The 27813-nt window shown below is 40.2% G+C and overlaps 1 protein-coding gene across 1 annotated transcript in view; it reads left to right on the forward strand.

Annotated features, from left to right (window-relative positions):
* Positions 1-11742: 11742 nt before the first annotated feature.
* The window catches only part of LOC109888661 (transmembrane protein 266), a 67664-nt gene continuing 51593 nt past the window's right edge, over positions 11743-27813 (forward strand). Inside the window, exons 1-2 of the mRNA XM_020479824.2 lie at positions 11743-12333; positions 14213-14312. Coding sequence (XP_020335413.1) covers positions 14299-14312 — 14 coding nt within the window. The 5' untranslated portion in view covers positions 11743-12333; positions 14213-14298. The remainder of the gene's footprint in view (positions 12334-14212; positions 14313-27813) is intronic.

Genomic DNA, 27813 nt, shown 5'->3' on the forward strand with positions numbered 1-27813 from the left:
TTCTGTGTCAGAGGAAAATAGCCACTGGCATGAAATGCATTGTAACAGGTTATAATCAGTCCTATGCCCAGTCACACAGACTGGAGAAAAAGTGGGTGACTGTGTGTCTACAGCAGCTCCAGCTTTTGATGGCCACTCAAACAGGCTTGAGGTTTGATGTTTGATGAAAAATGTTTGTGGGTGGAGGTCTCCTCTGTCCTCCTGGTCCTTCGTAGCCGCATCTCTAGTGGCATCCAGACCCCAAACCATATCACCGTCCATGAAATCTTTTATTTGAAATCTTTTGTTATCCAAATAATATGCAACATGCCTCAATCTCTGGGCTCTACTCTCCAATACTGTTGTTCACTGTTTTTCTGCTGGTTCTTTGGTTTGGCCTTCCATACCCTAACAATAAAACAAATACAAGGAATGTCTCAGACCAACAGTAGAAGAAACTGTATCAGACCTGAAAGCACTATTCCTTGCATACTTGTGTATTCATGAACCAAGCTAAATTAATGTGCTTCTTACTTGCAGGTGTAGTAGATGACTACTGTGAACACGACTAGAATAAGAAGACAATGATGACAACAGCAGCGATCAGTTCTGTCTCACCTGCATCGTGTGCAGTGATCAACAGCTGGTCCAGCTCACACCGACTGCCTTTGTAGTTCTCACTGCAGCTGAGGGAGAAGGAACAGCATTATTCTCTAGCAAGCCTCCACCAGCTGAGAAACAAGAGCCATGGTAGGTCTACCTGGTCTGAGCTAAAGTAAAACAAAAGCTAAAACACCATGCTGAAGTTCCCAGAACATACTTAGCTCATTGCTTCCTTAGCTCATCACTTTACACCTGCTTATGGCTGACAAACTATTAGCGACATTAGAGAATAGTGATGGGAGGGAGAGCATGAGAGCAACTTACACACAAGTAAGAGTGTCCATAAAAGGAATTTTTAAGCATGTTCCTCCATTCATACAGTAGGAAGTCTCTAACTCATTACATGGGTCATCATGGTCTACAAAAAAGACAGAATAGATAGATTTCAGAAACACTGACACATATAACACATACATATACATCATGTGGAAATTCTCAATATTCCTTCTCAAATGATTTTGCCAAACTATTTTACCTGCCATCATTAGATTTTTTTTCTATCCTGAAGAATGCGACATAGTTATTTTATATCCCCACCTAAGACAATGTACAATGTACAAAAGTAACAGCTCATTATTGTGTTGTTATGTGTTAATAACATTTAGACTACGTTACCCAGCAGGCTATGTGGAAGGCGGATGATTGAAGAATGCCTTGCATGGATAAACATGGAGTTTTCTAGCTGAAGTATATGTTCATTAAAAGTAGTTAAACCTACGCCCCAGTTTGTCATTATATAAGGAACAAACCTAACAATTATGAATCTACATAGACAACAAGATAGGAAATAACCAGAAAACAGGCAAGATTCATGTTTTGTAATCATTCTACACTAAAACAAGGCATAACAGAAGTAAGCTGGTTGTGTGTCCTTAATCATATGAAGGTCTTATCACCTTTGCATGAAAATAATGAAGAGGTTTGTTGTTATTTGACCAATAGTATTGTTATGATCCTCTTCTTACCACCTCATAACATTCCAGTTTGTGTTAGGGTTAGTGCAGGTTTCTAAGGTGATTCACAGAGGCAGACTGCTGAAAATAACTCAGATAACTGCTCTTTCTTGGACCTTAAAAGGCACTAATGTGGGCGTGTTCCTTGGGGCCAAAAAATGTTGTGATAGCTGTTTGTCCACATTGGAAATGGAATGCTAAATGTTAGGATTATCTCTATTGATTCTGACTCATTTTGGTAGAATGCCTGATTGAGTGAAATGGGGTCGTTTTCAATGAGCGCCTCAGAATATAATATTCCCACCATAGAGTAGGTAAACAAAGGCTTTTATGAGCCACTAGTGGAAATGATAGATCATTTTACAACATTGACCTTTCAATAAGAGAATGTGCATTGGTTGTTTACTTTCATACAGACAATAGGTGTCTGTAGACACTGTAATGTAATGATACAGGAAGGCATTAGCTTGTCAAAGCCAAGTAATTATGATTGCATCACAAAATCCATCCACAGGTGGGAAAGGGGATACCTAGTCATTTGCACAACTGAATGCATTCAACCAAAATGTGTCTTTCGAATTTAACCCAAACCTTCTGAATCAGAGAGATGTGGGGGCTGCCTTAGTCGACATCATCGGCACCAAGGGAGCATTTGTTGTTGGGGGTTAACTGCTTGCTCAAGTGCAGAACGGCAGATTTTTCCACCTTGCTGACTTGGGGATTCGAACCAGCGACGTTTCAGCTACCTGTTGTCTGTGTGATTGCAACATGGCTTTACATAGATAACCTATGGGTTTCGAGAGACAATGGAATGACTGCTAGGCTGAGAGGGAATTGGAGCAAACAGTGCAAGTATGACTGGAATCGTGGCAACTTTGCTTTGCTCTGGGCATCTTAATGACATTCCTCCTGCCTCACCACTTCCGGCATGCTTGTAAACATTGTTCTGTGGACTTTTCAAAACCGTTAGCATGTTAACTCATCAGTTTTTATTATACCTAGCAAACGTTCCCAGAACATTAGCTAAGATTCCCATTAAGTTCTAGTTAGCGTTTTATATCTAACATTAGGATGATAACCTTCAGAGATGTTGTCATTCTTTTATATGTATTTATTTTTTAACCCTTTTTCTCCCCAATTTCGTGAAATCCAATTACGATCCAATTACGATCCAATTACGATCTTGTCTCATCACTGCAACACCCGAACAGGCTTGGGAGAGGCGAAGGTCGAGTCATGCGTCATTCGAAAAACATGACCGGCCAAACTGCGCTTCTTAACACCCGTCCTCTTAACCTGGAAGCCAGCTGCACCAATATGTCAGAGGGAACACCATTCAAATAACAATCAAAGTCAGCCTGCAGGTGCCCATCCTGCCACAAGAAGTTGCTAAAGTGCGATGAGCCAAGTACAGCCCCCCCAACCAAACCCTCTCCTAACCCGGACTATGCTGGTCACGCCCGGTTGTGACACAGCCTCGGATCGAACCCGGGTCTGTAGTGATGCCTCAAGCACTGCAAAGCTGTGCCTTAGACCGGTGCCACTAGAGAGGCCTCAGAGAATGACTAAACTACAGAAAATCTATTTGGAATTGTTCTCCTAAAATTCACTAAAATGTTGTGCACAACATCTGCAACAACCACCACATAACATACCCCAAAAGTTTGTATGTTTGTATAAAACACTTGCCTAATGTTGCAAGAACGTTCCTATAACACATTTCATCCTTAAGAGTCTATGCCGTGGGTTCATACCAAGATTGTCATACCAAGAATCATTCAGCTATTTGATTTAGAATTGTAGGACCCCTTTAGGTATTAAACAAATCAATGGAGGCTGCTGAGGGGATGACGGCTCATATTAATGGCTGGAATGGAGTAAATGGAAGGGTATCAAACACATCAAATATGTGGTTTCCATGTGGTTGATACCATTCTATTAACTCCATTCCAGCCATGAATATGAGCCGTCATCCCCTCAGCAGCCTCCACCGAAACATACAGTTGAAGTCGGAAGTTTACATACACTTAGGTTGGAGTCATTAAATCTCATTTTTCAACCACTCCATACATTTCTTGTTAACAAACTATGGTTTTGGCAAGTCGGTTAGGACATCTACTTTGTGCATGATACAAGTCATTTTTCCAACAATTGTTTACAGACAGATTTTTTCACATATAATTCAATGTATCACAATTCCATTTGGTCAGAAGTTTACATACATTAATTTGACTGTGCCTTAAACAGCTTGGAAAATTCCAGAAAATGATGTCATGGCTTTAGAAACTTCTGATAGGCTAATTGACATAATTTGAGTCAATTGGAGATGTACCTGTGGATGTACTTCAAGGCCTACCTTCAAACTCAGTGCCTCTTTGCTTGATATCATGAGAAAATCAAAATAAATCAGCCAAGACCTCAGAAAAAAATTGTAGACCTCCACAAGTCTGGTTCATCCTTAGGAGCAATTTCCAAATGCCTGAATGTACCATCTGTACAAACAATAGTACGCAAGTATAAATACCATGGGACCACGCACCTGTCATACTGCCCAGGAAAGAGAGGCATTCTGTCTCCTAGAGATGAACGTACTTTGGTGCGAAAAGTGCAAATCAATCCCAGAACAACAGCAAAGGACCTTGTGAAGATGCTGGAGGAAACAGGTACAAAAGTATCTATATCCACAGTAAAACGAGTCCTATATCGACATAACCTGAAAGGCCGCTCAGCAAGGAAGAAGCCACTGCTCCAAAACCACCATAAAAAAGCCAGACTACAGTTTGCAACTGCACATGAGAAATGTCCTCTGGTCTGATGAAACATAAATAGAGCTGTTTGGCCATAATGACCATTGTTATGTTTGGAGGAAAAAGGGGGAGGCTTATAAGCTGACCGAAGAACACCATCCCAACCGTGAAGCACGGGGGTGGCAGCATCATGTTGTGAGGGTGCTTTGCTACCGGAGGGACTGGTGCACTTCACAAAATAGATGGCATCATGAGACAGGAAAATTATGTGGCTATATTGAAGCAACATCTCAAGACATCAGTCAGGAAGTTAAAGCTTGGTCACAAGTGGGTCTTCCTAATAAACAATGACCCCAAGCATACTTCCAAAGTGGTGGTAAAATGGCTTAAGGACAACAAAGCCAAGGTATTGGAGTGGACATCACAAAGCCCTGACCTCAATCCTATAGAACATTTCTGGGCAGGAGGCCTACAAACCTGACTCAGTTACACCAGCTTTGTCAGGAGGAATGGGCCAAAATTCACCCAACTTATTGTGGGGAGCTTGTGGAAGGCTACTCGAAACGTTTGACCGAAGTTAAACAATTTAAAGGCAATGCTACCAAATACTAATTGAGTGTATGTGAACTTCTGACGCACTGGGAATGTGATGAAATAAATAAAAGCTGAAATAAATCATTCTCTCTGCTATTATTCTGACATTTTACATTCTTAAAATAAAGTGGTGATCCTAACTGACCTAAGACAGGGAATATTTACTATGATTAAATGTCAGGAATGGTGAAAAACTGAGTTTAAATGTATTTGGCTAAGGTATATGTAAACTTCCGACTTCAACTGTTTATATAAAAAAAATATTTGATGAAACATTGAATTTGGCCTTACTGCCCATAGAAACACATTGACTAACAGATTCATGCATGTAAAAACAGATCGTCAAAAGGAAGTTTGTTTTAAAGTGTCTGTCCTATATCTAAAAGATATAAGAAAGATCAGTAAATTATGATACATATTTTTTTACCGATATTTAACAACATATAATTGGCACTAAACTACTTCCATATGTACTTCCATGTTTTTTTAATGGTACCGGCTCCTTTCAGAAGAGTCCTATGAAGCGGAGAAAACCATAGTGTTCGTGAAAGTCTCGTCTTTCCATAGAGTTGTCATACTAGTTGGTAGGCCCAACCGTTCGGACGCTACAGGTGTTTATGTGAGAAGACCGATTTTCGGCATGTCTCATGGTCTGCAACGCCGCTATAGCTCGGCCACCTTCAACCGCAGAAGCGTAATGCCGTCATTGGCGGATGTTGATGGGGATTTTTTTGTATTATGCTACTTAGTCCGTTTTTATGACGTTCATAGCATATTTGTTTTAGGTTTAACACAATATTCAATTGATGTTCACGCAATATACATTTTACCTTGTCTTGGAAGTGCTCAGAACATTTCAATAAATATTTACATGGCATTCGGAAGTGTTCAGACCCCTAACCTTTTTCCAACTTTTTGTTACGTTACAGCCTTATTCTAAAATGGATTTAAAAATGTATTATTATCTTCAGAAATGTTTGACATTTTTGCACATTTATTAAAAATATAAAACAGAAATATCTTATTTACATATGTATTCAGACTCTGCTATGAAACTCGAAATTGAGCATCCTGTTTCCATTGATCATCCTTGAGATGTTTCCACAACTTGTGTTAAATTCAATTGATTGGACATGACTTGGAAAGGCACACACACACCTGTCTATATAAGGTTCCATAGCTGACAGTGCATGTTAGAGCAAAAAACAAGCAATGAGGTCGAAAGAATTGTCCATAAAGCTCAGAGAGAATATTGTGTTGAAGCACAGATCTGGGGAAGGGAACAAAAAAAATGTCTGCAGCATTGAAGGTCCCCAAGAACACAATGGCCTCCATCATTCTTAAATGGAAGAGGTTTGGAACCACCAAGCCCCTTCCTAGAGCTGGCCGCCCAGCCAAACTGATCAATCAGGGGAGGAGGGCCTTGGTCAGGGAGGTGACCAAGAACCCGATGGTCCCTCTGAGGAAATGGGAGAACCTTCCAGAATGACAACCATCTCTGCAGCACTCCACCAATCAGGCATTTTATGGTAGAGTTGCTAGACGGAATACACTCCTCAGTAAAAGAAACATGACAGCCCACTTGGAGTTTCCAAAAAGGCACCTAAATGACTCTCAGACAATGAGAAACAAGATTATCTGGTCTGATAAAACCAAGGTTGAACTCTTTGGCCTGAAAGCCATACATCACGTCTGAAAGAAACCAGGCACCATTCCTACGGTGAAGCATGGTGGTGGCAGCATCATGCTGTGGGGTTGTTTTTCAGCTGAAGTGACTGGGAGACTAGTCAGGATCGACTGAAAGATGAACAGAGCAAAGTACAGAGAGATCTTGAAAATTGCTGTGCAGTGACGCTCCCCATCCAACCTGACAGAGCTTGAGAGGATCTTCATAAAAGAATGGGAGAAACTCCCCAAATACAGGTGTGCCAAGCTTGTAGCATCATACCCAAGAAGATCCAAGGCTGTAATCACTGCTAAAGGTGCTTCAATAAAGTACTGAGTAAATGTGATATTCCAGTTAACATTTTTTAATACTTTTGGTTTGTCATTATGGGGCATTGTGTGTAGATTGATGAGGGAAAAAAACGATTTGATACATTTTAGAATAAGGCTGTAATGAAGAAAATGTGGAAAAAGTCATTGGGTCTGAATACTTTCTGAATGCACTGTAGATAAACCCTGGATTGCTGATACCATGTACAGTGGCTTTCGAAATTATTCACCCCCTTGGCATTTTTCCTATTTTGTTGCCTTACAACCTGGAATTAAAATAGATTTTTGGGGGGTTTGTATCATTTGATTTACACAACACTTTGAAGATGCAAAGTATTTTTTATTGTGAAACAAACATGAAATAAGACAAAAAAACAGAAAACCTGAGCATGCGTAACTATTCATCTCCCCCAAAGTCAATACTTTGTAGAGACACCTTTTGCAGCAATTACAGCTGCAAGTGTCTTCGGGTATGTCTCTGCAAGCTTGGTACATCTAGTCACTGGAATTTTTACCTATTCTTCAAGGCAAAACATCTCCAGCTCCTTTAAGTTGGATGGTGTACAGCAATCTTTAAGTCATACCACAGATTCTCAATTGGAGTGAGGTCTGGGCTTTGACTAGGCCATAAATGTTTCCCCTAAAACCACTCAAGTGTTGCTTTAGCAGTATACTTAGGGTCATTGTCCTGCTGGAAGGTGAACCTCCGTCCCAGTCTCAAATCTCTGGAAGACTGAAACAGGCCATCCATCATTCCTTAAATTCTGACCAGTTTCCCAGTCCCTGCCGATTAAAAAAATTCCCACAGCATGATGCTGCCATCACCATGCTTCACTGTGGGGATGGTATTCTCGGGGTGATGCGAGTAGTTGGGGTTGCGCCAGACATAGTGTTTTCCTTGATGGCCAAAAACCTCAATTTAGTCTCATCCGATCAGAGTACATTCTTCCATATGTTTGGGGTGTCTCCCACATGCCTTTTGGTGAACACCAAATGTCTTTGCTTGTTTTTTTCTTTCAAAATTGGCTTTTTTCTGGTCACTCTTCCGTAAAGCCCAGCTCTTTGGAGTGTACGGCTTAAAGTGGTCCTATGGACAGATACTCCAATCTCCGCTGCGGAGCTTTGCAGCTCCTTCAGGGTTATCTTTGGTATTTTTGTTGCCTCTCTGGTTAATGCCCTCCTTGCCTGGTCTGTGAGTTTTGGTGGGCGGCCCTCTCTTGGCAGGTTTATTGTGGGGCCATATTCTTTCCATTATTAATAATGGATTTAATGGTGCTCTGTGGGGTGTTCAAAGTATCTGATATGTTTTTCTAACCCAACCCTGATCTGTACTTCTCCACAACTTTGTCCCGACCTGTTTGGAGAGCTCCTTGGTCTTCATGGTGCCACTTGCTTGGTGGTGCCACTTGCTTAGTGGTATTGCAGACTCTGGGGCCTTTCAGAACAGGTGTAAATATACTGAGATCATGTGACATTTAGATTGCACACAGGTGGACTTTATTTAACTAATAATTGTTTGCACCAGATCTTATTTAGGGGCTTCATAGCATAATCTTTTCCGTAAAGTTATTTTTTTCATTTCACTTCACCAATTTGGACTATTTTGTGTATGTCCATTACATGAACTCCAAATAAAAATACATTTAAATTACAGGCTGTAATGCTACAAAATGGGAAAAACTCCAAGGGGGATGAATGCTTTTGAATGGCACTGTATTGGCTATTGAGGGGCTTTGAAGCCCCTGGTCGGCTATATTGCCACTCCCCAGTAGGATAAGTTCTCCATAGGAATTAATGGAATTCTAGTGTCACGCCCTAACCATAGAGAGCCCTCTGGGCCCTATGGTGTATAGGTCAGAGTGTGACTAAGGGGGTTTCTAGCGTTTGTATTTCTATGCTGGTGGTTTGTATGGTTCCCAATTAGAGGCAGCTGGTAATCGTTACCTGTAATTGGGGTTTATAGTTAGGCAGCCCTTTTTCCCATCTGCGTTTGTGGGATATTGTTTTGTGTGAGTGCATTCAGCACCACGTAGTTCACGTTTTGTTGTTTGTTTATTGTTTTTTGTTTAAGTTGCACTTTAAATAAAGATGTGGAACTTGGTCCGTCCTTTATGACAATCATGACATCTAGTGTATTTAAATTAAATGTTTCAAGGACAAAATTACATGTACTTTTTGTTGTTGTACTGGATACAGTGACGTTAGTTATCTCATTAATAAATGAATTTCTAAAGTTTACAAAATATTTTTGCGATGGTGTGTGAGTGCCAAGATGGATGCACGGTGGCTTCAACACGGTGCCCATTACCGTTGTCCAGTGTATATGTAAATCATTGGTGCTGATCGATGATCACTTTGACTTTTCAGATCATGAAAAATAAGGCAGAGGGGACCATATCAAAGCATCTCAAAGTAGGAATTATTTCGGGTGTGTTTTTTGAAGTTGAACAGTACATTTTTACACAATATTTACAGTTTGCCTAAATAGTCATCCTCTCTTTTAGTAGAGTATAGCTGTACCACAATATACCATTTTTTCTAAAGAAGCATGGTTACAGCATGGTTGAACCAGCCACATAATTAACACTCTGAGCCACCAAGGTATAACTTTTCTGTCGTCTGTGTCCTGGTTGACATATTTGACTGAAAAAAACACAAGGCCACATATATCCCCTGGTGATGCAGATTATCAATATATAAAGTGTACAAAATATGCTTGTGTTTTTCTGGACTCCATTCCCGCCTGCCCTGACCTCGAGCCTGCCTGCCATTCTGTACCTCTGGAACTCTGAACTGGTTTTGACCTTTTGCCTGTCCACGACCATTCTCTTGCCTACCCATTTTGGATTGTTAATAAACATCTGGACTCTAACCATCTGCCTCCTGTGTCTGCATCTGGGTCTCGCCTTATACCCTTATATCCTCAAATGTGAATCGCCATTACGCCAGGAAAGAAACATCATGTGAATGTACTGTATTCCAAGCTGCTTTAAGGAGCTACACTTGCATGCTGAGAATGTTGTGGTAATATTATTTAAAACTTCAATATAACATTGTCTAAATGTTATGAAGAACTCAACGACAAAGTGTATATTGTGTGAACATCAATGGAATATTATGTTAAACCTAAAAGAAATGTGTTCTGAGAACGTTCCTGTAATACTAGGTGAATGTTTTTTGCACCCTTAAAGAAACATTGTATAATCGTCCTCACAACTGGACAGTATTTGTGTTTTGGGAACATATCTTTTGTGATGTCCCCACAATGTTCCCACCAGGCTGTTCTCACAACCTAATGAAACATTATTTTAAAGAATAGATTCAACTTTTAAAGAATAGATGAAATTGTGTTCTAAGAATGTTCTTGCAAAATCAGACAAATGTTTATACAAAAATTCTATAATCATCAGCTCGACTAAACTGTTTTTTTGTGCTATGAGAACAGTTGCCGCGACCCAACAAATGTTCTGTTAAACTTCACAGAACCAATTTTGGTTTACTGGGTAGCCAGCCTTGGAGGTCCAATGAAATAATATTGATATATTGTCACATTTATCAAATAACCCATATGCTATGTTGAAAAACACCATAAGAGAGTCCTTATCTTGTCAAATGCATGTTGTTGAGAGGTTGACTGTCAGGTCAAACACCATACACTGAGCGTACAAAATATTAAGAACAGCTTCCTAATATTGAGTTGCCCTCCCCCCACCCCGGTTTCAAAAGCGTTCCAGGGGAATGCTGGTCCATGTTGACTCCAATGCTTCCCACAGTTGTGCCAAGTTGGCTGGATGTCCTTTGGGTGGTGGACCATTCTTGATACACACGGGAAACGGTTGAGCATGAAAAACCCAGCAGCGTTGCAGTTCGTGACACGGTTGCCTGGCACCTACTAGCACACTCCGTTCAAAGGCACTTCAATCTTTTGTCTTGCCCATTCACCCTCTGAATGGCACACATTCACAATTCATGCTTCAATTGTCTCAAGGCTTAAAAATCATTTTTTTAACCTGTCTCCTTCCCTTCATCTACACTGATTGAAGTAGATTTAACAAGTGACATAAATAAGTCAGGGATAAGTGCAAAGTCTTGTAATCATAATTACTATGTAATGTTTAAATAGGCCTACTACTTTTTGAAACTACAAGATTGCCTAAATGTCAGTCGTGTAGCATAATCTGAGGAACCTATAGCTAACCTATATCTAGATCTATGAAGGTTCTGTGAAATTTGGGGATTAATCTTTTACTGCAGTGGGCTAAATCAAGGTCATAAGAGTGTTTCTAGGTAGTCTTAAACAAATCTACTTTGAAACAAAAGTATGCATCTCACACATGGTTATAGGCTTAAAAAAATAAGATACTTGTACCATGTCAGATATAGAGTTGAAATGTTTTCCATTTATTTTCAGTTTGCATTCCAATATTACACTTTATATACATCACAGAAGACTGAAATATAACAAAACTGTTTGACATAGAAACGCTAAATTTTCGGCTGTTTAAGTTTTTTTGGGGGGGGGAATAGGAAAAACATTCCACCCATGGGGACACTAGGTTATTTGACTGCAGGAAAGGGATGTATACCTGGGTTAGAATATTTTTGTGAAGTGACACAGAGTTGATGGAGGGGCATGCCAAAATGCTGAATTTTGGCACTTTTGCGAGCCTTTATTTACATAGAAAATCGGATTTATTGAATTCTCCATGTGGTCTACATTTCATATAACTCTTTTTTTCAAAAGTCACTAATTTCATGGAAAGACCTAGTGACATGCGTCAAAGTAGCCTTTGACCATCCAGGAACTGGAACCGTATGCTGTCCTGCTGTCACTGCGATGTTATCGCGAGGAACACTGATGATGCTTTTGCGGGTGGGTGGCATGAAAAAGCTCTTTATGAAAGCCATAAAAACGTCAAATATTTCGGATTTTGATCTCACATTTCATTGTGAGATGTAGTTCGTTGCTTCGCATCTGTGGATGACGCTGGATCACAATTTCAGCACCTGGACAGTTCCTGGTCATTAACCTATACTGGACACATGGAGTCCGTAACGTGTTTATGGGGAAACCCTGTGAGCAGGCGCGATTTGTGCACTAGATTGGCCTCCTTCCGTTACAAAGATGCCATTATCTGAATATGTGGATCGTGGTGAACATTTTATAGCACCTTCGTGAAGGATGAGGCTTGCAGTAAGGATCGGGCTTTTTCGTTGTGCCCTGTATTCTAAGCAGCAGCACGGGTACTTGGCCAATGCAAATCTGGAGAGGATTGCAGCAGCCTACTCCCAGCAAGAACCGAGCCTCGCTCACACTGATCATCGACAAGGGAGACATTACCATCATCATTAGGAGGGCATGGGAGTCACGACCATACTTTCAACAATGTAGAGCATTAAAGGTATGTTTATTTGTCAGAATATCATATTTATTAATTATTTCGATACTTCCTGCCTGTGACTTTCACTGTTTCATCTATTCCTTCACCTTTTCTTTTATTGGCGTCTTAATGACCACAATGATTGTCATATTCGTGCTGTGTTTTTTTTATTGCACTATTGATGGCTTTGCTACATTTTCAGGAAAACACCTAATATAGCCTACTACTTATAGTAGCTACCGTGTAGTACCAACCTATATATATTTTTGTTCCACGTGCTTTGAACCAGAATAACAGTCATTGTAGAAAGCTATCCAAGGCCTTGTGTGTGAAGAATAATGGAGACATACTAGCCTTTATCTGTTTAGCAGGGATCAATGTTGACAAGTCTTTGAGGTAGAACCCTGTGTTTATTGGGGGAACTTCGAATGTAGGATACATCTTGGATTCTGACTGAGGAGGTGGATACTGAAATGTAGACAGAAGGCTGTAACTGAGAATATTGGGAAGTGAAGGGATTGGACGATATGAAATGGTTGCCTTGATGTACTGTATGTCATAACCTGTGCGCACCGTTAAAAAAATCAAGTTATTATTGCCTTTAAGTGGGAATGCAAGTTACTGTATGTTGGAGAACAACATGGATATATGGCAACAGTTCATTTACAGCCTGATATATATTTTATTTTGATGATGAGTATAGAGGTGTGTAAGTATTTACTCAAGTCTTGGAATTGATGGATGTTTTATTCAATATATATTCTACCTGTTTCCCGGAGCTTACCTTCAATAACTACCTTGTCTGATGGGTTGTCAAGTCCTTGACCTATGGCCACATCCATTATTAGGAGCTGGGATTGACTGGTTTCTTTAAAAAGAAGAAATCCTGCATACAGTAACTCCAATGCTTAGCCTATGCTATTGCCTGTACTGTGACCACATTTCCTATAGGTGCCAGTTGTGTGCATTATTTTGTCTTGGGTATAGCATTGATGCAATATTACATTCTAGCCCTTGATTGACCTGCATTTATTTATATTGAATACTCTCTTCTCTTCTCTGCTGTGCTGTACTACATTCTGTTCTGCTATAGCTCCAAATACTGACTCCTCATCACATCAGCTCATGTGTCTGAAGGTTTTTCCTTTGCCCTGACTTTATACAACACTCTGCAAATTAACCTCTCCTCACCGCCCGGCATTTAAATGATTGATGCTTTGAATAAACAACCTCTACAGTGCATGCTGCTTACTGATATGTGTTTATATTGTTGCTGACAACTTTATCAGACTTTTTTAAAGTGACGCACTAGCGCATTGAGCATCTTTTTGTACCTGCAATGTGGGGAATGCAGCTGCCTGTGCAGTGATATCCCTTTTCAAAGACTAGGGGTTTGTGATTATGTGTGAGTGAAGCCTATGCACCTGGTTGCTCTTCTCTTGTGTGTAGTCTGTGGAAAGCTGCTGGAATGGACTGTAATTTAAATAATCTTTTCAATGGTTCTATTTCCTATGGCAAAAAAAGAAGCTCTCATCCTGCCTTACTTGTTATTCAAGTGATGTGATGTTTTTGAGCCCCTGGTGCAGAGTTAAATCTGTCACTACCAGAGGACTCACAGAGCAGAGTATATACTGTAGGAGAATGTTTATGTTCAGATTAATTTATTGTTTTCACGCTATTCAGATGAATATAGAGTCTTTCATCTGTAGTTTATATGGACAATCTTCGTTGTTTTAGGTGAATTCATAAAACAGTTTATGAACATGACATTCAAAACAAATGTTAAATAGTTTTAAGTATAATGAACAAGTTTTCATATATGAGATGCACTGTTGTCAGAATGTGAATAGTTATGGAAAGACTATGAATAACTTCCTTGTTTTCTAACCTTTCTCCACAGGTGTGATATGAGCCAAGTCTCTAATCTCTGTTGAAATCAGGAGTAACAATCGTGTCGACATCTATTCACAGAAACAATACAGCAACATGAGCAAGCCCCAGTAAGTAAAACATCAACTTACCAAATTAACTCTGATGTCCCTATCTGTTTAACACATCGTAACCGCTCAATATATTGTCATGTGTTTTGCGCATTTTACCATGACTGCCCGCTATGAAGACACACAGATTTTGCGATGGAACACCCAGCAAGCCTCAGCTGATTATGAGAACAGCCTCTTTGTATTTCCTCATGCACGTCCAGTCAAGGACTTTGAGCCTGAGCAGCAGGGGAGCTGAGTTTGCCTTAGCTAGGCACTCCAGGAGAACGACCACCAGTCGCCAGACTGCCTCTGCTGCAATCTCTTAGCGTGCAGGAGGGGTGTTCACTTTTCATCTTCTCTTAATAATAATTACTCTCTGTGTGGGACCCAAGATATCCCATGCATCCTGATGACAGCCCTGGTTATGGCCAAGTAAGGGGAGGGAGATGGTGGGTGAGGTGGAGGGAAATGGGGGGTGAAGTGCAAGGGAAGATGAAAACACTGTGGGACAAAATACTGGCCAGTGGGCGACAAACAGAATTGTGATATGTTTTCTGGTTAACACTGAGGCGTGAATTAATGCAGTCGGTCCTCAGCGACACCCTGGTGAAATGACAGATGGGATATCCTTGTGTGGTGTGATCACGTCTGTGGAGCTGTTTTCACCACTGTTCTTTTCATTCTACATTACTTTAAATGATCTCTCCCTCTCTGTGGTGTATTTCTGCTCACACTAAGAATAGTTGCTACTCAAGATTTAACCTCCCTGTAAGTGGACAGATATCATATATTTAACATTTAGTTTAAATTTGAACATGGTAAAGTTGTAAAAGCTTTGATTGATTGATGCAAAGCAGTGAAGAAAATGTTCTGACAAAAAGAAGAAAGAACTGCATTGCCTTTTCGAGCTTCATTCAATAACATAATTTTCCACATTCAATTACATTGAATAAACTAGCTGTAGGCTCTTCTCATTGCAGACGGTTTATGCTAGTATACTGATAAGTATACTGTAGCAATAGTGGTTGGTGCAGTGTTTCCCAAACTAAGACTTCGGAACACCAAGGGGAGCACATTTTGTTTTTTTGCCCTAGCGCTACACAGCTGATTCAAATAATCATCACCAACTAATCATCAACATTTAGAGAGTATGCTACACACCATGACGAGTCAGCTAACAGGTCAGCTAACATTTACTGTAACTAACTTCTGTGGTCACGTGAGTCTCTGCCACAGAGCAGTTAATCACTCTATTTCGATTCTATGTCTCGATCCTGTCTCATTACAAGAAAATGTGCTGATGAGCAGTTTGCCGTTTTAGCACAATATATACAGTCAGCTCACATATGGGAAGTTTAAATCTCCTACAGATGATGTTACATGATATTACATAACATTATGGGTGGCAGGTAGCCTAGCAGTTAAGAGCATTGGGCCAGTAATGTAACGGTCGCTGGTTCGAATCCCTGAGCGAATCCCTTTCACCTAGGTGAAAAGTCTGTAGATGTGCCCTTGAGCAAGGCACCTAACCCTAATCCCTCCTGTAAATTGCTCTGGATGAGAGCGTCTGCTGAAGTACAAAAATGTATGCATGTTTTCCTGGCAGATGTATCCAGGGATTCTAACCATAAGTTCCATGGGGCATTTACTGAAGCAACAAGGCAACTACGACCAAAAAACATTAGTCATAAATACAGCACCAGTGTTAATACTATGATTTAAAGCCATTTAATTGTGTTTTAATAGCTTAGTGAGTTCATCTTCCTAAGAATCCACACAGCTTCTCAAAACATAGGTTCCCAAGAAGGTTGAGTTTTAAACTAACAGTCTATCTTCACATTATAGTATTTGTTACTGCATATTGTCCATTGAATAGTATGTTACATATTTAATGCCATGTTAAAACCATGTATAAGAAACATTTACTGACTTGTTGGAAAGATGGCATCCTATGACGGTGCCATGTTGAAAGTCTCTGAGATCTTCATTAAGGCCATTCTACTGCCATTGTTTGTCTATGAAGATTGCATGGCTGCGACCCAATTTTATACACTTGTCAGCAACAGGTGTAGCTGAACTAGCCAAATCCACTAATTTGAAGGGGTGTCCAAATACTTTTGCATAAGTAGTGTATGTACAGTACCAGTCAAAAGTTTGGACACCTAGTCATTCAAGGGTTTTTCTTTATTTTTACTATTTTCTACATTGTAGATAACAGTGAACACATCAAAACTATGTAATAACACATATGGAATCATGTAGTAACCAAAAAAGTGTTAAACAAATGTTATATTTATATTCTTCAAAGTAGACACCCTTTGCCTTGATGACAGCTTTGCACACTCTTGGTATTTTCTCAACCAGCTTCATGAGGATTGAGTTTCCAACAGTCTTGAAGGAGTTCCCACATATGCTGAGCACTAGTTGGTTGCTTTTCCTTCAATCTGCATTCCAACTCATCCCAAACCATCTCAATTGGGTTGAGGTCAGGTGATTGTGAAGGCCAAGTCATCTGATGCAGCACTCCATCACTCTCCTTTTTGGTCAAAAAGCCCTTACACCGCCTGGAGGTGTGTTTTGGATCATTGTCCTGTTGGAAAAACAAATGATAGTCCCACTAAGAGCAACCAGATGGGATGGCATATCGCTGCTGAATGCTGTGGTAGCCTTGCTTGTTAAGTGTGCCTTGAATTCTAAATAAATCACAGACAGTGTCACCAGCAAAGCACCTCCACACCATCACATCTCCGTGCTTCACGGTGGGAACCACACGTGCGGAGATCATCTGTTCACATGCTGTGCGTCTCACAAAGACACGGCGGTTGGAACCAAAACTCTCAAATTTGGACTCATAAGACAAAGGACAGATTTTCACCGGTCTAATGTCCATTCCTCATGTTTCTTGGCCCAAGCAAGTCTCTTCTTCTCATTGGTATCCTTTAGTAAAGGTTTATTTGCAGCAATTCAACCATGAAAGCCTGATTCCTCTAAACACTGATTCCTCTAAACAGTTGATGTTGAGCTGTGTCTGTTACTTAAACTCAGCGAAGCATTTATTTGGGCTGAAATCTGAGGTACAGTTAACTAATGAACTTCCTCTGTAGCAGAGGTCATTCTTGGTCTTCCTTTCCTGTGGCGGTCCTTATGAAAGCCAGTTTCATCATAGCGCTTGATGGTTTTTGCGACTGCACTTCAAGAATTGTTTAAAGTTCTTGAAATGTTCCGCATTGACTGATCTTCATGTCTTAAAGTAATGATGGACTGTCGTTTCTCTTTGCTTATTTGAGCTGTTCTTGCCATAATATGGACTCAAAAGCATTAAGAAGGAACGTAATTCCACAAATGAACTTTTAACAAGGCACAACTGTTAATTGAAATACATTCCAGGTGACTACCTCATGAACCTGGTTGAGAGAATGCCAAGAGTGTTCAAACCTGTCATCAAGGCAAAGGGTGGCTACTTTGAAGAATCTCTTGTTTTGGTTTTGGTTACTACATGATTCCATGTGTGTAAACTTATTTCATAGTTTACATGTTCACTATTATTCTACAATGTAGAAAATTGTGCAAATAAAGAAAAACCCTGGAATGAGTAGGTGTGTCCAAACTTTTGACTGGTACTGTATATACACTACTGTTCAAAAGTTTGGGGTCACTTAGAAATGTCCTTGTTTTTGAAAGAAAAGCAAATTTTTTGTCCATTAAAATAACATCAAATTGATCAGAAATACAGTGTAGACATTGTTAATGTTGTAAATGACTATTGTAGCTGGAAACGGCAGATTTTTTATGGAATATCTACGTAGGTGTACAGAGGCCCATTATCAGTAACCATGACTACTGTGTTCCAATGGCACGTCGTGTTAGCTAATCTAAGTTTATACTTTTAAAAGGCTAATTGATCATAAGAAAACCTTTTTTCAATTATGTTAGCACAGCTGAAAACTGTTGTTCTGATTAAAGTAGCAATAAAACTGGCATTCTTTAGACTAGTTGAGTATCTGGAGCATCAGCATTTGTGTGTTCGATTACAGGCTCAAACTGGCCAGAAACAAAGCACTTTCTTTTGAAACTCATCTGTCTATTCTTGTTCTGAGAAATGAAGGCTATTCCATGTAAGAAATTGCCAAGAAACTGAAGATCTCGTTTAATGATGTGTACTTCTCCTTTCACAATACAGTGCAAACTGGCCCTAACCAGAATAGAAAGAGGTGTGGGAGGCCCCAGTGCACAACTGAGCAAGAGGACAAGTACATTAGAGTGTCTAGTTTGAGAAACAGATGCCTCACAAGTCCTCAACTGGCAGCTACATTAAATAGTACCCGCAAAACACCAGTCACAAGGTCAACAGTGAAGAGGCGACTCCGGAATACTGGCCTTCTAGTCAGAGTTGCAAAGAAAAAGCCACATCTTAGGCTGGCAAATAAAAAGAAAAGATTAAGATGGGCAAAAGAACACAGACACTGGACAGAGGAAGATTGGAAAAAAGTGTTATGGACAGACGCATCTCAGTTTGAGATGTTCGGATCACAAAGAAGAACATTTGTGAGACGCAGAAAAAATGAAAATATGCTGGAGGAGTGTTGACGTCATCTGTCAAGCATGGTGGAGGTAATGTGATGGTCTGGGGGTGCTTTGGTGGTGGTAAAGTGGGAGATTTGTACAGGGTAAAAGGGACCTTGAAGAAGGAAGGCTATCACTCCATTTTACAACAACATGCCATACCCTGTGGACGGCGCTTAATTTGAGCCAATTTCCTGCTACAACAGGACAATGACCCAAAGCACATCTCCAAACTATGCAAGAACTATTTAGGGAAGAAGCAGCCAGCTGGTATTCTGTCTATAATGCAGTGGCCAGCACAGTCACCGGATCTCAAACCTATTGACCTGTTGTGGGAGCAGCTTGACCGTATTGTACGTAAGAAGTGCCCATCAAACCAATCCAACTTGTGGGCGGTGCTTCAGGAAGCATGGGGTGAAATCTCTTCAGATTACCTCAACAAATTGACAACAAGAATGCCAAAGGTCTGTAAGGCTGTAATTGCTGCAAATGGAGGATTTTTGACGAAAGCAAAGTTTGAAGGACACAATTATTATTTCAATTAAAAATCATTATTTATAACCTTGTCAACATCTTGACTATATTTTTCATTTTGCAACTCATTTCATGTATGTTTTCAATGAAAACAAGGACATTTCTAAGTGACCCCAAACTTTTGAACAGTAGTGTAATTCAGTAAAATTGTGTTTACAGAGGCTGTTCAATTTCATGTAGAAATACACCCTCTGCACGCCAAAAAGATACAGCTGTTCATTTGGAAGCACTAATGAAATGCAGACTAATGCATTCTTGTGTAAGAAAGGGGTGACTCAAAACTGCAATCCTACTTGAAAGTGTTTTAAAATAGGAATAGTGTAATTATACAGTGAAATTTTGTTCAGAAAATGCACCAAAATCTGATTATACCTATTGTCTGCACTCAACTTAACTGCCCAATGACCTCCTCTGACATTCCTCTTCTGAACAAATAAACCACATACAGTATATTCAGAAAGTATTCAGAATCCATTGATTTTGTTACGTTACAACCTTATTCTAAAATTAATTCAATATATTTTTTTTCTCATCAATCTGCACACAAGACCCCAAATTACTCAGTACTTTGTTGAAGCACCTTTGGCAGCGATTACAGCCTCGAGTCTTCTTGGGTTTGCAGCTTGGCACACCTATATTTGGGGAGTTTCTCCAATTCTTCTCTGCAGATCCTCTCAAGCTCTTGTCAGGTTGGATGGGGAGCTTGTCCCAAAGCCACTCCTGCGTTGTCTTGGCTGTGTGCTTAGGGTCGTTGTCCTGTTGGAAGGTGAATCTTCGCCCCAGTCTGATGTCCTGAGAGCTCCGGAGCAGGTTTTCATCAAGGATCTCTCTGTACTTTGCTCCGTTCATCTTTCCATTGACCCTGACTAGTCTCCCAGTCCCTGCCCCTGACAAATATGCCCACAGCATGATGCTGCCACTACCATGCTTCACCATAGGGATTGTGCCAGGTTTCCTCCAGACATGACACTTGTCATTCAGGCCAAAGTCTTCAATCTTGGCTCTAGGAAGAATCTTTGTCATTCCAAATTTCTTCCGTTTAAGAATGATGGAGGCCACTGTGTTCTTGGGGACCTTCCATGCTGCAGACATTTTTTTGGTACCCTTCCCCAGATCTGTGCCTCGACACAATCCTTTTCCTATATTGTTGCCTTACAACCTGGAATTAAAATAGATTTTTGGTTTGCATAACATGTCTACCACTTTGAAGATGCAAAATGTTTTGGGGGGTGACACAAACAGGAAATAAGACACTGTGGAGATGGTGTTCTCGGGGTGATGAGAGGGGTTTGCGCCAGACATAACGTTTTCCTTGATGGCCAAAAAGCTACATTTTAGTCTCATCTAACCAGAGTACCTTTACATCTTTAAAACACTTGTAAGCCTAAATGTCATCACTATCAGGAAACCAGGCCCTGGTCTTTCCACTCCCTGTCCCTTGCCACTCCCTGCCGAACAAACTCAAAGGGCTCTTTTAAGAGACACCTAATAAATGAAAAGAAGCACACACCGTGTGTGCATGTGTGTGTGTCGCAAAAGGGAGGGGGGTGTCAAACTATACACGAAAGAGAATGGTCAAAATATCCCCTCCGGTAGGCAAACTCAGGAACTTCATATCCCAGCTCGGTGACGCTAACTGTTAAGCTACGAACCCTGTTATAGATGCTTCAACTTGACCCTCTATTTAAATTGACAGTCATTTGATGACAGCTCGCTTTCATTCCAAAATGTTTTTGCTGTTCATTCACTCAGTACTGATTGAACGTTTATTTCTCTTGCTTGGTAAAAAATGTTTTTGTCTAAAACAGTTTCATTTTATCACATAGATAACCAAGTTAGCAAGCATATTTTTTTTATTTTGACTGCGCACAGGTCACACAAGCAAGGAATTATAATTATGATGTTGTTTTACCTGGATGCTTCATGTGCAACCCACACCGCTGCTACTTTTTACTTATGGATGGCGAATTCAGGTTTTCGGGAACACATTGAAAAGTAACTTCACACTGTGTTGATCAGTCAGCACAATTTTTTATTATAATGACAACAACATTGCATTGACAGAGGAGTGAGCACACTGAATTAATGCAGAAGGTGAGGGCTAGAATTTGCTCTGCATCTTCTACTAACAGCGATGCATCTGTCTGGTGTGTGCATGTATTATAAATTAGCAGTGGCAGTTTTCTCAAAATTTGATGTATCTAACGGGCTATAATAGCAGCCAAGGACATTCGCTAGCTTATTTGTTTATGCTCTGATTACATGCAAGTGTCCAGGTCAGCAGTTTACACAGATGACTGTCTTCAGCCATATGAAAAATCTTCCATAGCAAAATATACCTAGCTAGCTAGCTACTTTCCTTTTGCTTCTCATCCAACTGGTTTTAACTAGCTAGCTACTAGCGTTCTACTAGCTAGCTCCTACGGTTGCGCAGCAACCGAGGTGCTCGACCGATTTAGAACTCTGAGATTCGTCTGAAAAGATCAGAAATGCTGCAAAAAAGGTAGCACATCATTGAAATGTGTATGTGAAAGTGATAAATTGTGAATTTAATAAAAACTATTGCAGCCACAAACTTGTTCAGTCAAAATGGATCTAAGTCTAATGGTCACCTTATGGATGTTGTAGCCTCGTTTTGGGACGGCAGGTAGCCTAATAGTTAGAGCATTGGGATCGAATCCCCGAGGTAAAAATCTGTCGTTCTGCCCCTGAGCAAGGCAGTTAACCCATTGTTCCGTGGATGTCAATTATGGCAGCCCCCCACACCTCTGTGATTCAGAGGGTTAAATGCGGAAGACACATTTCAGTTGAATTTTTATTTTATTTTATTTTACCTTTATTTACCTAGGCAAGTCAGTTGAGAACAAATTCTTATTTTCAATGACGACCTAGGAACAGTGGGTTAATTGCCTTGTTCAGGGGCAGAACGACAGATTTGTACCTTGTCAGCTCGGGGAATGCATTTAGTTGTACAACTGACTAGGTATCCCCTTAATACAACATCTAGAATTTGAGCTAGGTTTGATCAAACAATTATCTGATGACCCTAATGCTAACAACCCTGTCAAAAATCCATTACAGTGGTAAAAGGCCGGACAGATCATGATGAGAGGCGTGGAGTGTGTTGTGTACCTCCAATAAAGTTGAGTTGCCAATTTTCATCGACATTGGTGTCATATTGACTTAGATATGATGGTAGGGAGATTTGAATTTAACCTTGAGTTTCAACCAATGCACGACTATAATGATTATTATTAATACAATTGCTCACTATTGACTGTACTGTAGTATACTGTCAATGTGAAAGCTTGTTGCTTGACTGCTCTGTGAAGAAGCTGGCAGTGGAGGTCTGACTGATGCTTTTGCTGAGCCCGACATTATATCCCTATCCCTGCACACACACATCTTCTCATCTCTCTATACACACATCTATCTGCTGGTAGAGCTGTCCATGGGATAGTACAGGAGGAATTAGCTTTATCATATGTATCCCTATAATGGAATCAATCTCTTTGAGAAAGCATACTCATTCAATGTCACAAACGTCCTCTGTCTGTTTGTTAATGTTCATAATATTCAGGATGGAGATGGGGAAAATGCCCCCCCCCCCCCCCCCCCCCCCCCCCCCACACACACACACACACACACACATGTAAGGCAAAGACGAGCATATAGATGTTTTCTTACATTAGTGATGACCTAAAATGTCAGATTTGACAAATACGCTGGCATATCAACGGCCCGCATCAATGGAGTCAGGGGTGGTGGTTGAAACTTTGGCTTGTATTCAAGTCAATGATTTGGCACATTGGTCCGGCTTGTATTCAAGTCAATGATTTGGCACGTTGGTCCAGCTTTCCTGATGGTATCAGAGCACTGAATTGCTTTGCATTTAGGAACAAGCAACCAGGCTTAAATGCTTATTGGGTGAGAGTGTGACAGGGTTTTAGACAGCAGAAACAGTGTGGTGGTGAGTGATCAGAATGACAATGATACGGATGCCCTCTACATATCATGACGCTATGCTGAAGCAGAACTTTGTAATCCTATGAAGTGACTGAAATGGGTGGCTTCATTTTACAGTGAGAGCACAGAAATAATCATAATACTGTATGAGCAAATGGGAGTTATTGGTTTATTCACAAAATGTAGTTGATGAGAAAGTATTTATTCAGGAGATGAATGTCAGAGGAGGCCATTGGGCAGTTAAATTGAGTGCAGACAATAGGTAGAATTAGATTTTGGTGAATATTCTGTATCTTTTTGGTGTGCAGAGGGTGTATTTCGACATTAAATTCAACTCTGCCTAAAAGGACAGCATTCTGGAGTCGCCTCTTCACTGTTTTATTTATTTTATTTATTTTACCTTTATTTAACCAGGTAGGCAAGTTGAGAACAAGTTCTCATTTACAATTGCGACCTGGCCAAGATAAAGCAAAGCAGTTCGACAGATAAAACGACACAGAGTTACACATGGAGTAAAAACAAACATACAGTCAATAATGCAGTATAAACAAGTCTATATACAATGTGAGCAAATGAGGTGAGAAGGGAGGTAAAGGCAAAAAAAGGCCATGATGGCAAAGTAAATACAATATAGCAAGTAAAATACTGGAATGGTAGTTTTGCAATGGAAGAGTTGGCGTTGAGGCTGGTGTTTTGCCGGTACTATTTAATGAAGCTGCCAATTGAGGACTTGTGAGGTGTCTGTTTCTAAAACTAGAAACTCTAATATACTTGTGCACCGGGGCCTCACACTCCTCTTTCTATTCTGGTTAGAGCCAGTTTGGGCTGTTCTGTGAAGGGAGGGGTACACAGCATTGTACTTCAGATCTTCAGTTTCTTGACAATTTTTCGCATGGAATTGCCTTCATTTCTCAGAACAAGATTAGACTAACGAGTTTCAGAAGAAAGTGCTTTGTTTTTGGCCATTGCGAGCCTGTAATCGAACCCACAAATGCTGATGCTCAGAGACTCAATTAGTCTAAAAAAGGATCGTTTTATTGCTTCTTTAATCAGAACAACAGTTTTCAGCTGTGCTAACATAATTGCAAAAGGCTTTTCTAATGATCAAATTGCCTTTTAAAATTATAGACTTGGATTAGCTAACACAACGTGCCATTGGAGCACAGGAGTGATGGTTGCTGATAATGGGCCTCTGTACACCTATGTAGATATACCTTAAATATTTCCAGCTGCAATAGTAATTTACAACATTAACAATGTCTACACTGTATTTCTGATCAATTTGATGTTATTTTAATGTACAAAAAAAAGCTTTTCTTTCAAAAACAAGGACATTTCTAAGTGACCATAAACTTTTGAACGGTAGTGTAATTCAGTATTCAGTGATAGATTTAATTAAGTTGTATATTCTGTTGAGGTTTCAGTATTTGAGAGCATGAGGATGGATGCACGTTGCGCACCTCTCCTACAGCAGACTGCAGTCTACTAAACTGACTATCTGTTCCCAATAGGAAGGTCCTATATAGAGGACAAGGAATGTTTTTTTATGTAGGGGGTACCTTTTTATTCCCCTCGTAGTTTATTTAATCTTGTCTTTGGTTTACTTTCTTGTAATATACACTACCAGTCAAAAGTTTTAGAACACCTACTCATTCAAGGTTTTTTATTTTTTTTAAACTATTTTCTACATTGTAGAATAATAGTGAAGACATCAAAACTATTAAAAAACACATTGAATCATGTAGTAACCAGTCAGTCAATACGGAACATTTCAATAACTTTGAAAGTTTCTTCAAGTGCAGTCGCAAAAACCATCAAGCGCTGTGATGAAACTGGCTCTCATGAGGACCACCACAGGAATGGAAGACCCAGAGTTACCTCTGCTGCAGAGGATAAGTTCATTAGAGTTACCAAATAAATGCTTCACAGAGTTCAAGTAACAGACACATCTCAACATCAACTGTTCAGAGGAGACTGTGTGAATCAGGCCTTCATGGTCGAATTGCTGCAAAGAAACCACTACTAAAGGACACCAATAAGAAGAGACTTGCTTGGGCCAAGAAACACGAGCAATGGACATTAGACCGGTGGAAATCCAAATGTGAGATTTTTGGTTCCAACCGCCGTGTCTTTGTGATTATCTCCGCATGTGTAGTTCCCACCGTAATGCATTGAGGAGGAGGTGTTATGGTGTGGGGGTGCTGTGCTGGTGACACTGTCTGTGATTTATTTAGAATCCAAGGCACACTTAACCAGCATGGCTACCACAGCATTCTGCAGCGATACGCCATCCCATCTGGTTTTCTACTTACTGGGACTATCATTTGTTTTTCACCAGGACAATGACCAACCACACCAGGTTGTGTAATGGCTATTTTACCTAGAAGGAGAGTGCTGTAGTGCTGCATCAGATGACCTGGCTTCCACAGTCCCCCAACCTCAACCCAATTGAGATGGTTTGGGTTGAGTTGGACCACAGAGTGAAGGAAAAGCAGCCAACAAGTGCTCAGCATATGTGGGAACTCCTTCAAGACTGTTGGAAAAGCATTCCAGGTGAAGCTGGTTTAGAGAATGCCAAAGATTGTGCAAAGCTGTGATCAAGGCAAAGGGTGGCTATTTGAAAAATCTCAATTATAAAATATATTTTGATTTGTTTAACTCTTTTTTGGTTACTACATGATTCCATATGTGTTATTTCATAGTTTTGATGTCTTCACTATTATTCTACAATGTAGAAAATAGTAAAATAATGAAAACCCCTTGAATGAGTAGGTGTTCTAAAAGTTTTAATTTAATGTAATTTTACATATTTAATCAACATTATAAGGCAAGTCCCTTCATGGTTATACTACACTGTAAGTCAGTATAGTATAAGTCCTTTTGTTTCTAGAGTAAATAGTTGTAATTGCTCCAGATTCTGACATGAGACGCAATTCTAATCAACTATATTAATCATTAAATTAGCCAATGCATTTGTGTAATTTATCATCCCTACTCTGAATCCATACTCTGAACCTTTCATATTTTCAAAATCTTTGTTGTTGACTTTTTTGTCTTGACAAGCTGTATTAAAATGAGTTGAACCTGGCAGCTTGAAGTCTCAGCAGGGTATTTATTTTTTATATTTCTATTGGTCATCATGTGGGGATTTATGGCCCAGCGGTGTAGAAATACTGGGGGCAAAGCCATGGATGCCTTTTATTCTGGGGGAGTCAATCCTTGGCAGTGATTAAATTCCAGAAGGAGAGGGTCCGACTCAAAAAGACAAAGCAACTATTATTATCATTACAGAAAATACAGAATGTCAAAATTTCATTTTAATTGGAAGTACAATTTGACAAAAGTTGCAAAAAAGTACATGTATAATATTTGTTCCTGTATTACCTACATTATATCTGTCACAGGATACTTACATTAGAGCATATGCATTGCACTTTGTTCTTTAAACTAAGGTTATCTGGTCCCTTTGTACCGTGTTATTCACATGGTGTGACTGTGAGCAGCAGATCTCCCTGAGCATTGAGTGCCCTATGTTAACCTTTAAACTTCCTTGTGGCGTTTGCTAATATTGCATGCCTTTGAAAAGATTTCCAGCCTTTGGCACGCTGACTTCCTTTGCCTTGCCTGCCTGCCTGCCTGATGGAATGGAGCAGTATTCCAATGTGCAGCCAGCCACCCACTCCCCAGGATGGCAACAAGCCACTGAAGCGGCCACTGTCTCTACACATAATGGACCCTGGCCTCGTCTATGATTGTCTGGAAATGTGATTTTGATTCAGTGAACAGTTTGTCTGTCATGACTGATTAGCATCCTTGTTGCGGCTAGCAAGAAGAGGTGCCAAGTGTACAATTTCGGAATGCACTGGCTATTGTTGAGCATGTGAGGCGTGTGTGGGCATTTTTCCCTGAGCCAACCACATCCAGTGGCCACGTGTAAGTACAGCATTATATCACAGATGGGGGGGGGGGGGGGGATTCTGCTCTGTAGAGTTTACTGCACTGAAATACAAAGATGTACAATAATGTATTTCTAGCAGTACTATTATACCACCTTTTTGTGGGTACCTATGCAGATAAGAAACCAACCTTTGAAGTAAGCATGTACAGTATGTTAGGTAGAGATAGTCATAGGTCAGTGGAGAGCAGTGGATGTTTTCCTTTCCAGGGCTGACTACATTAACCTTTCACAGGGAGGTGTGTCTCTGTCTGTTTTTCTGTCTGTCTCTTTGTCTGTCTGCACACACTGTTCTGATGCTGACAAAGTGTGGTCCACTATTTAACCTCCACATATCACCAGGCTGTTAGTCCCCAACTATCTACAGGCACAATGTGTTTTGTTCTCTCTGGCTTGTAATCAATGCCCTCCTTCCTTGTTAAGCTCTGGGGTTATTGATGTCTTCAAATGGGCTGCGCTGGGCAGAGTCTTCTGTTCTTGGTTTGACCTCTCCTCGTCTTT

This window comes from Oncorhynchus kisutch, linkage group LG4 (genome assembly GCF_002021735.2).
Source record: "Oncorhynchus kisutch isolate 150728-3 linkage group LG4, Okis_V2, whole genome shotgun sequence".
Lineage (NCBI taxonomy): Eukaryota > Metazoa > Chordata > Actinopteri > Salmoniformes > Salmonidae > Oncorhynchus > Oncorhynchus kisutch.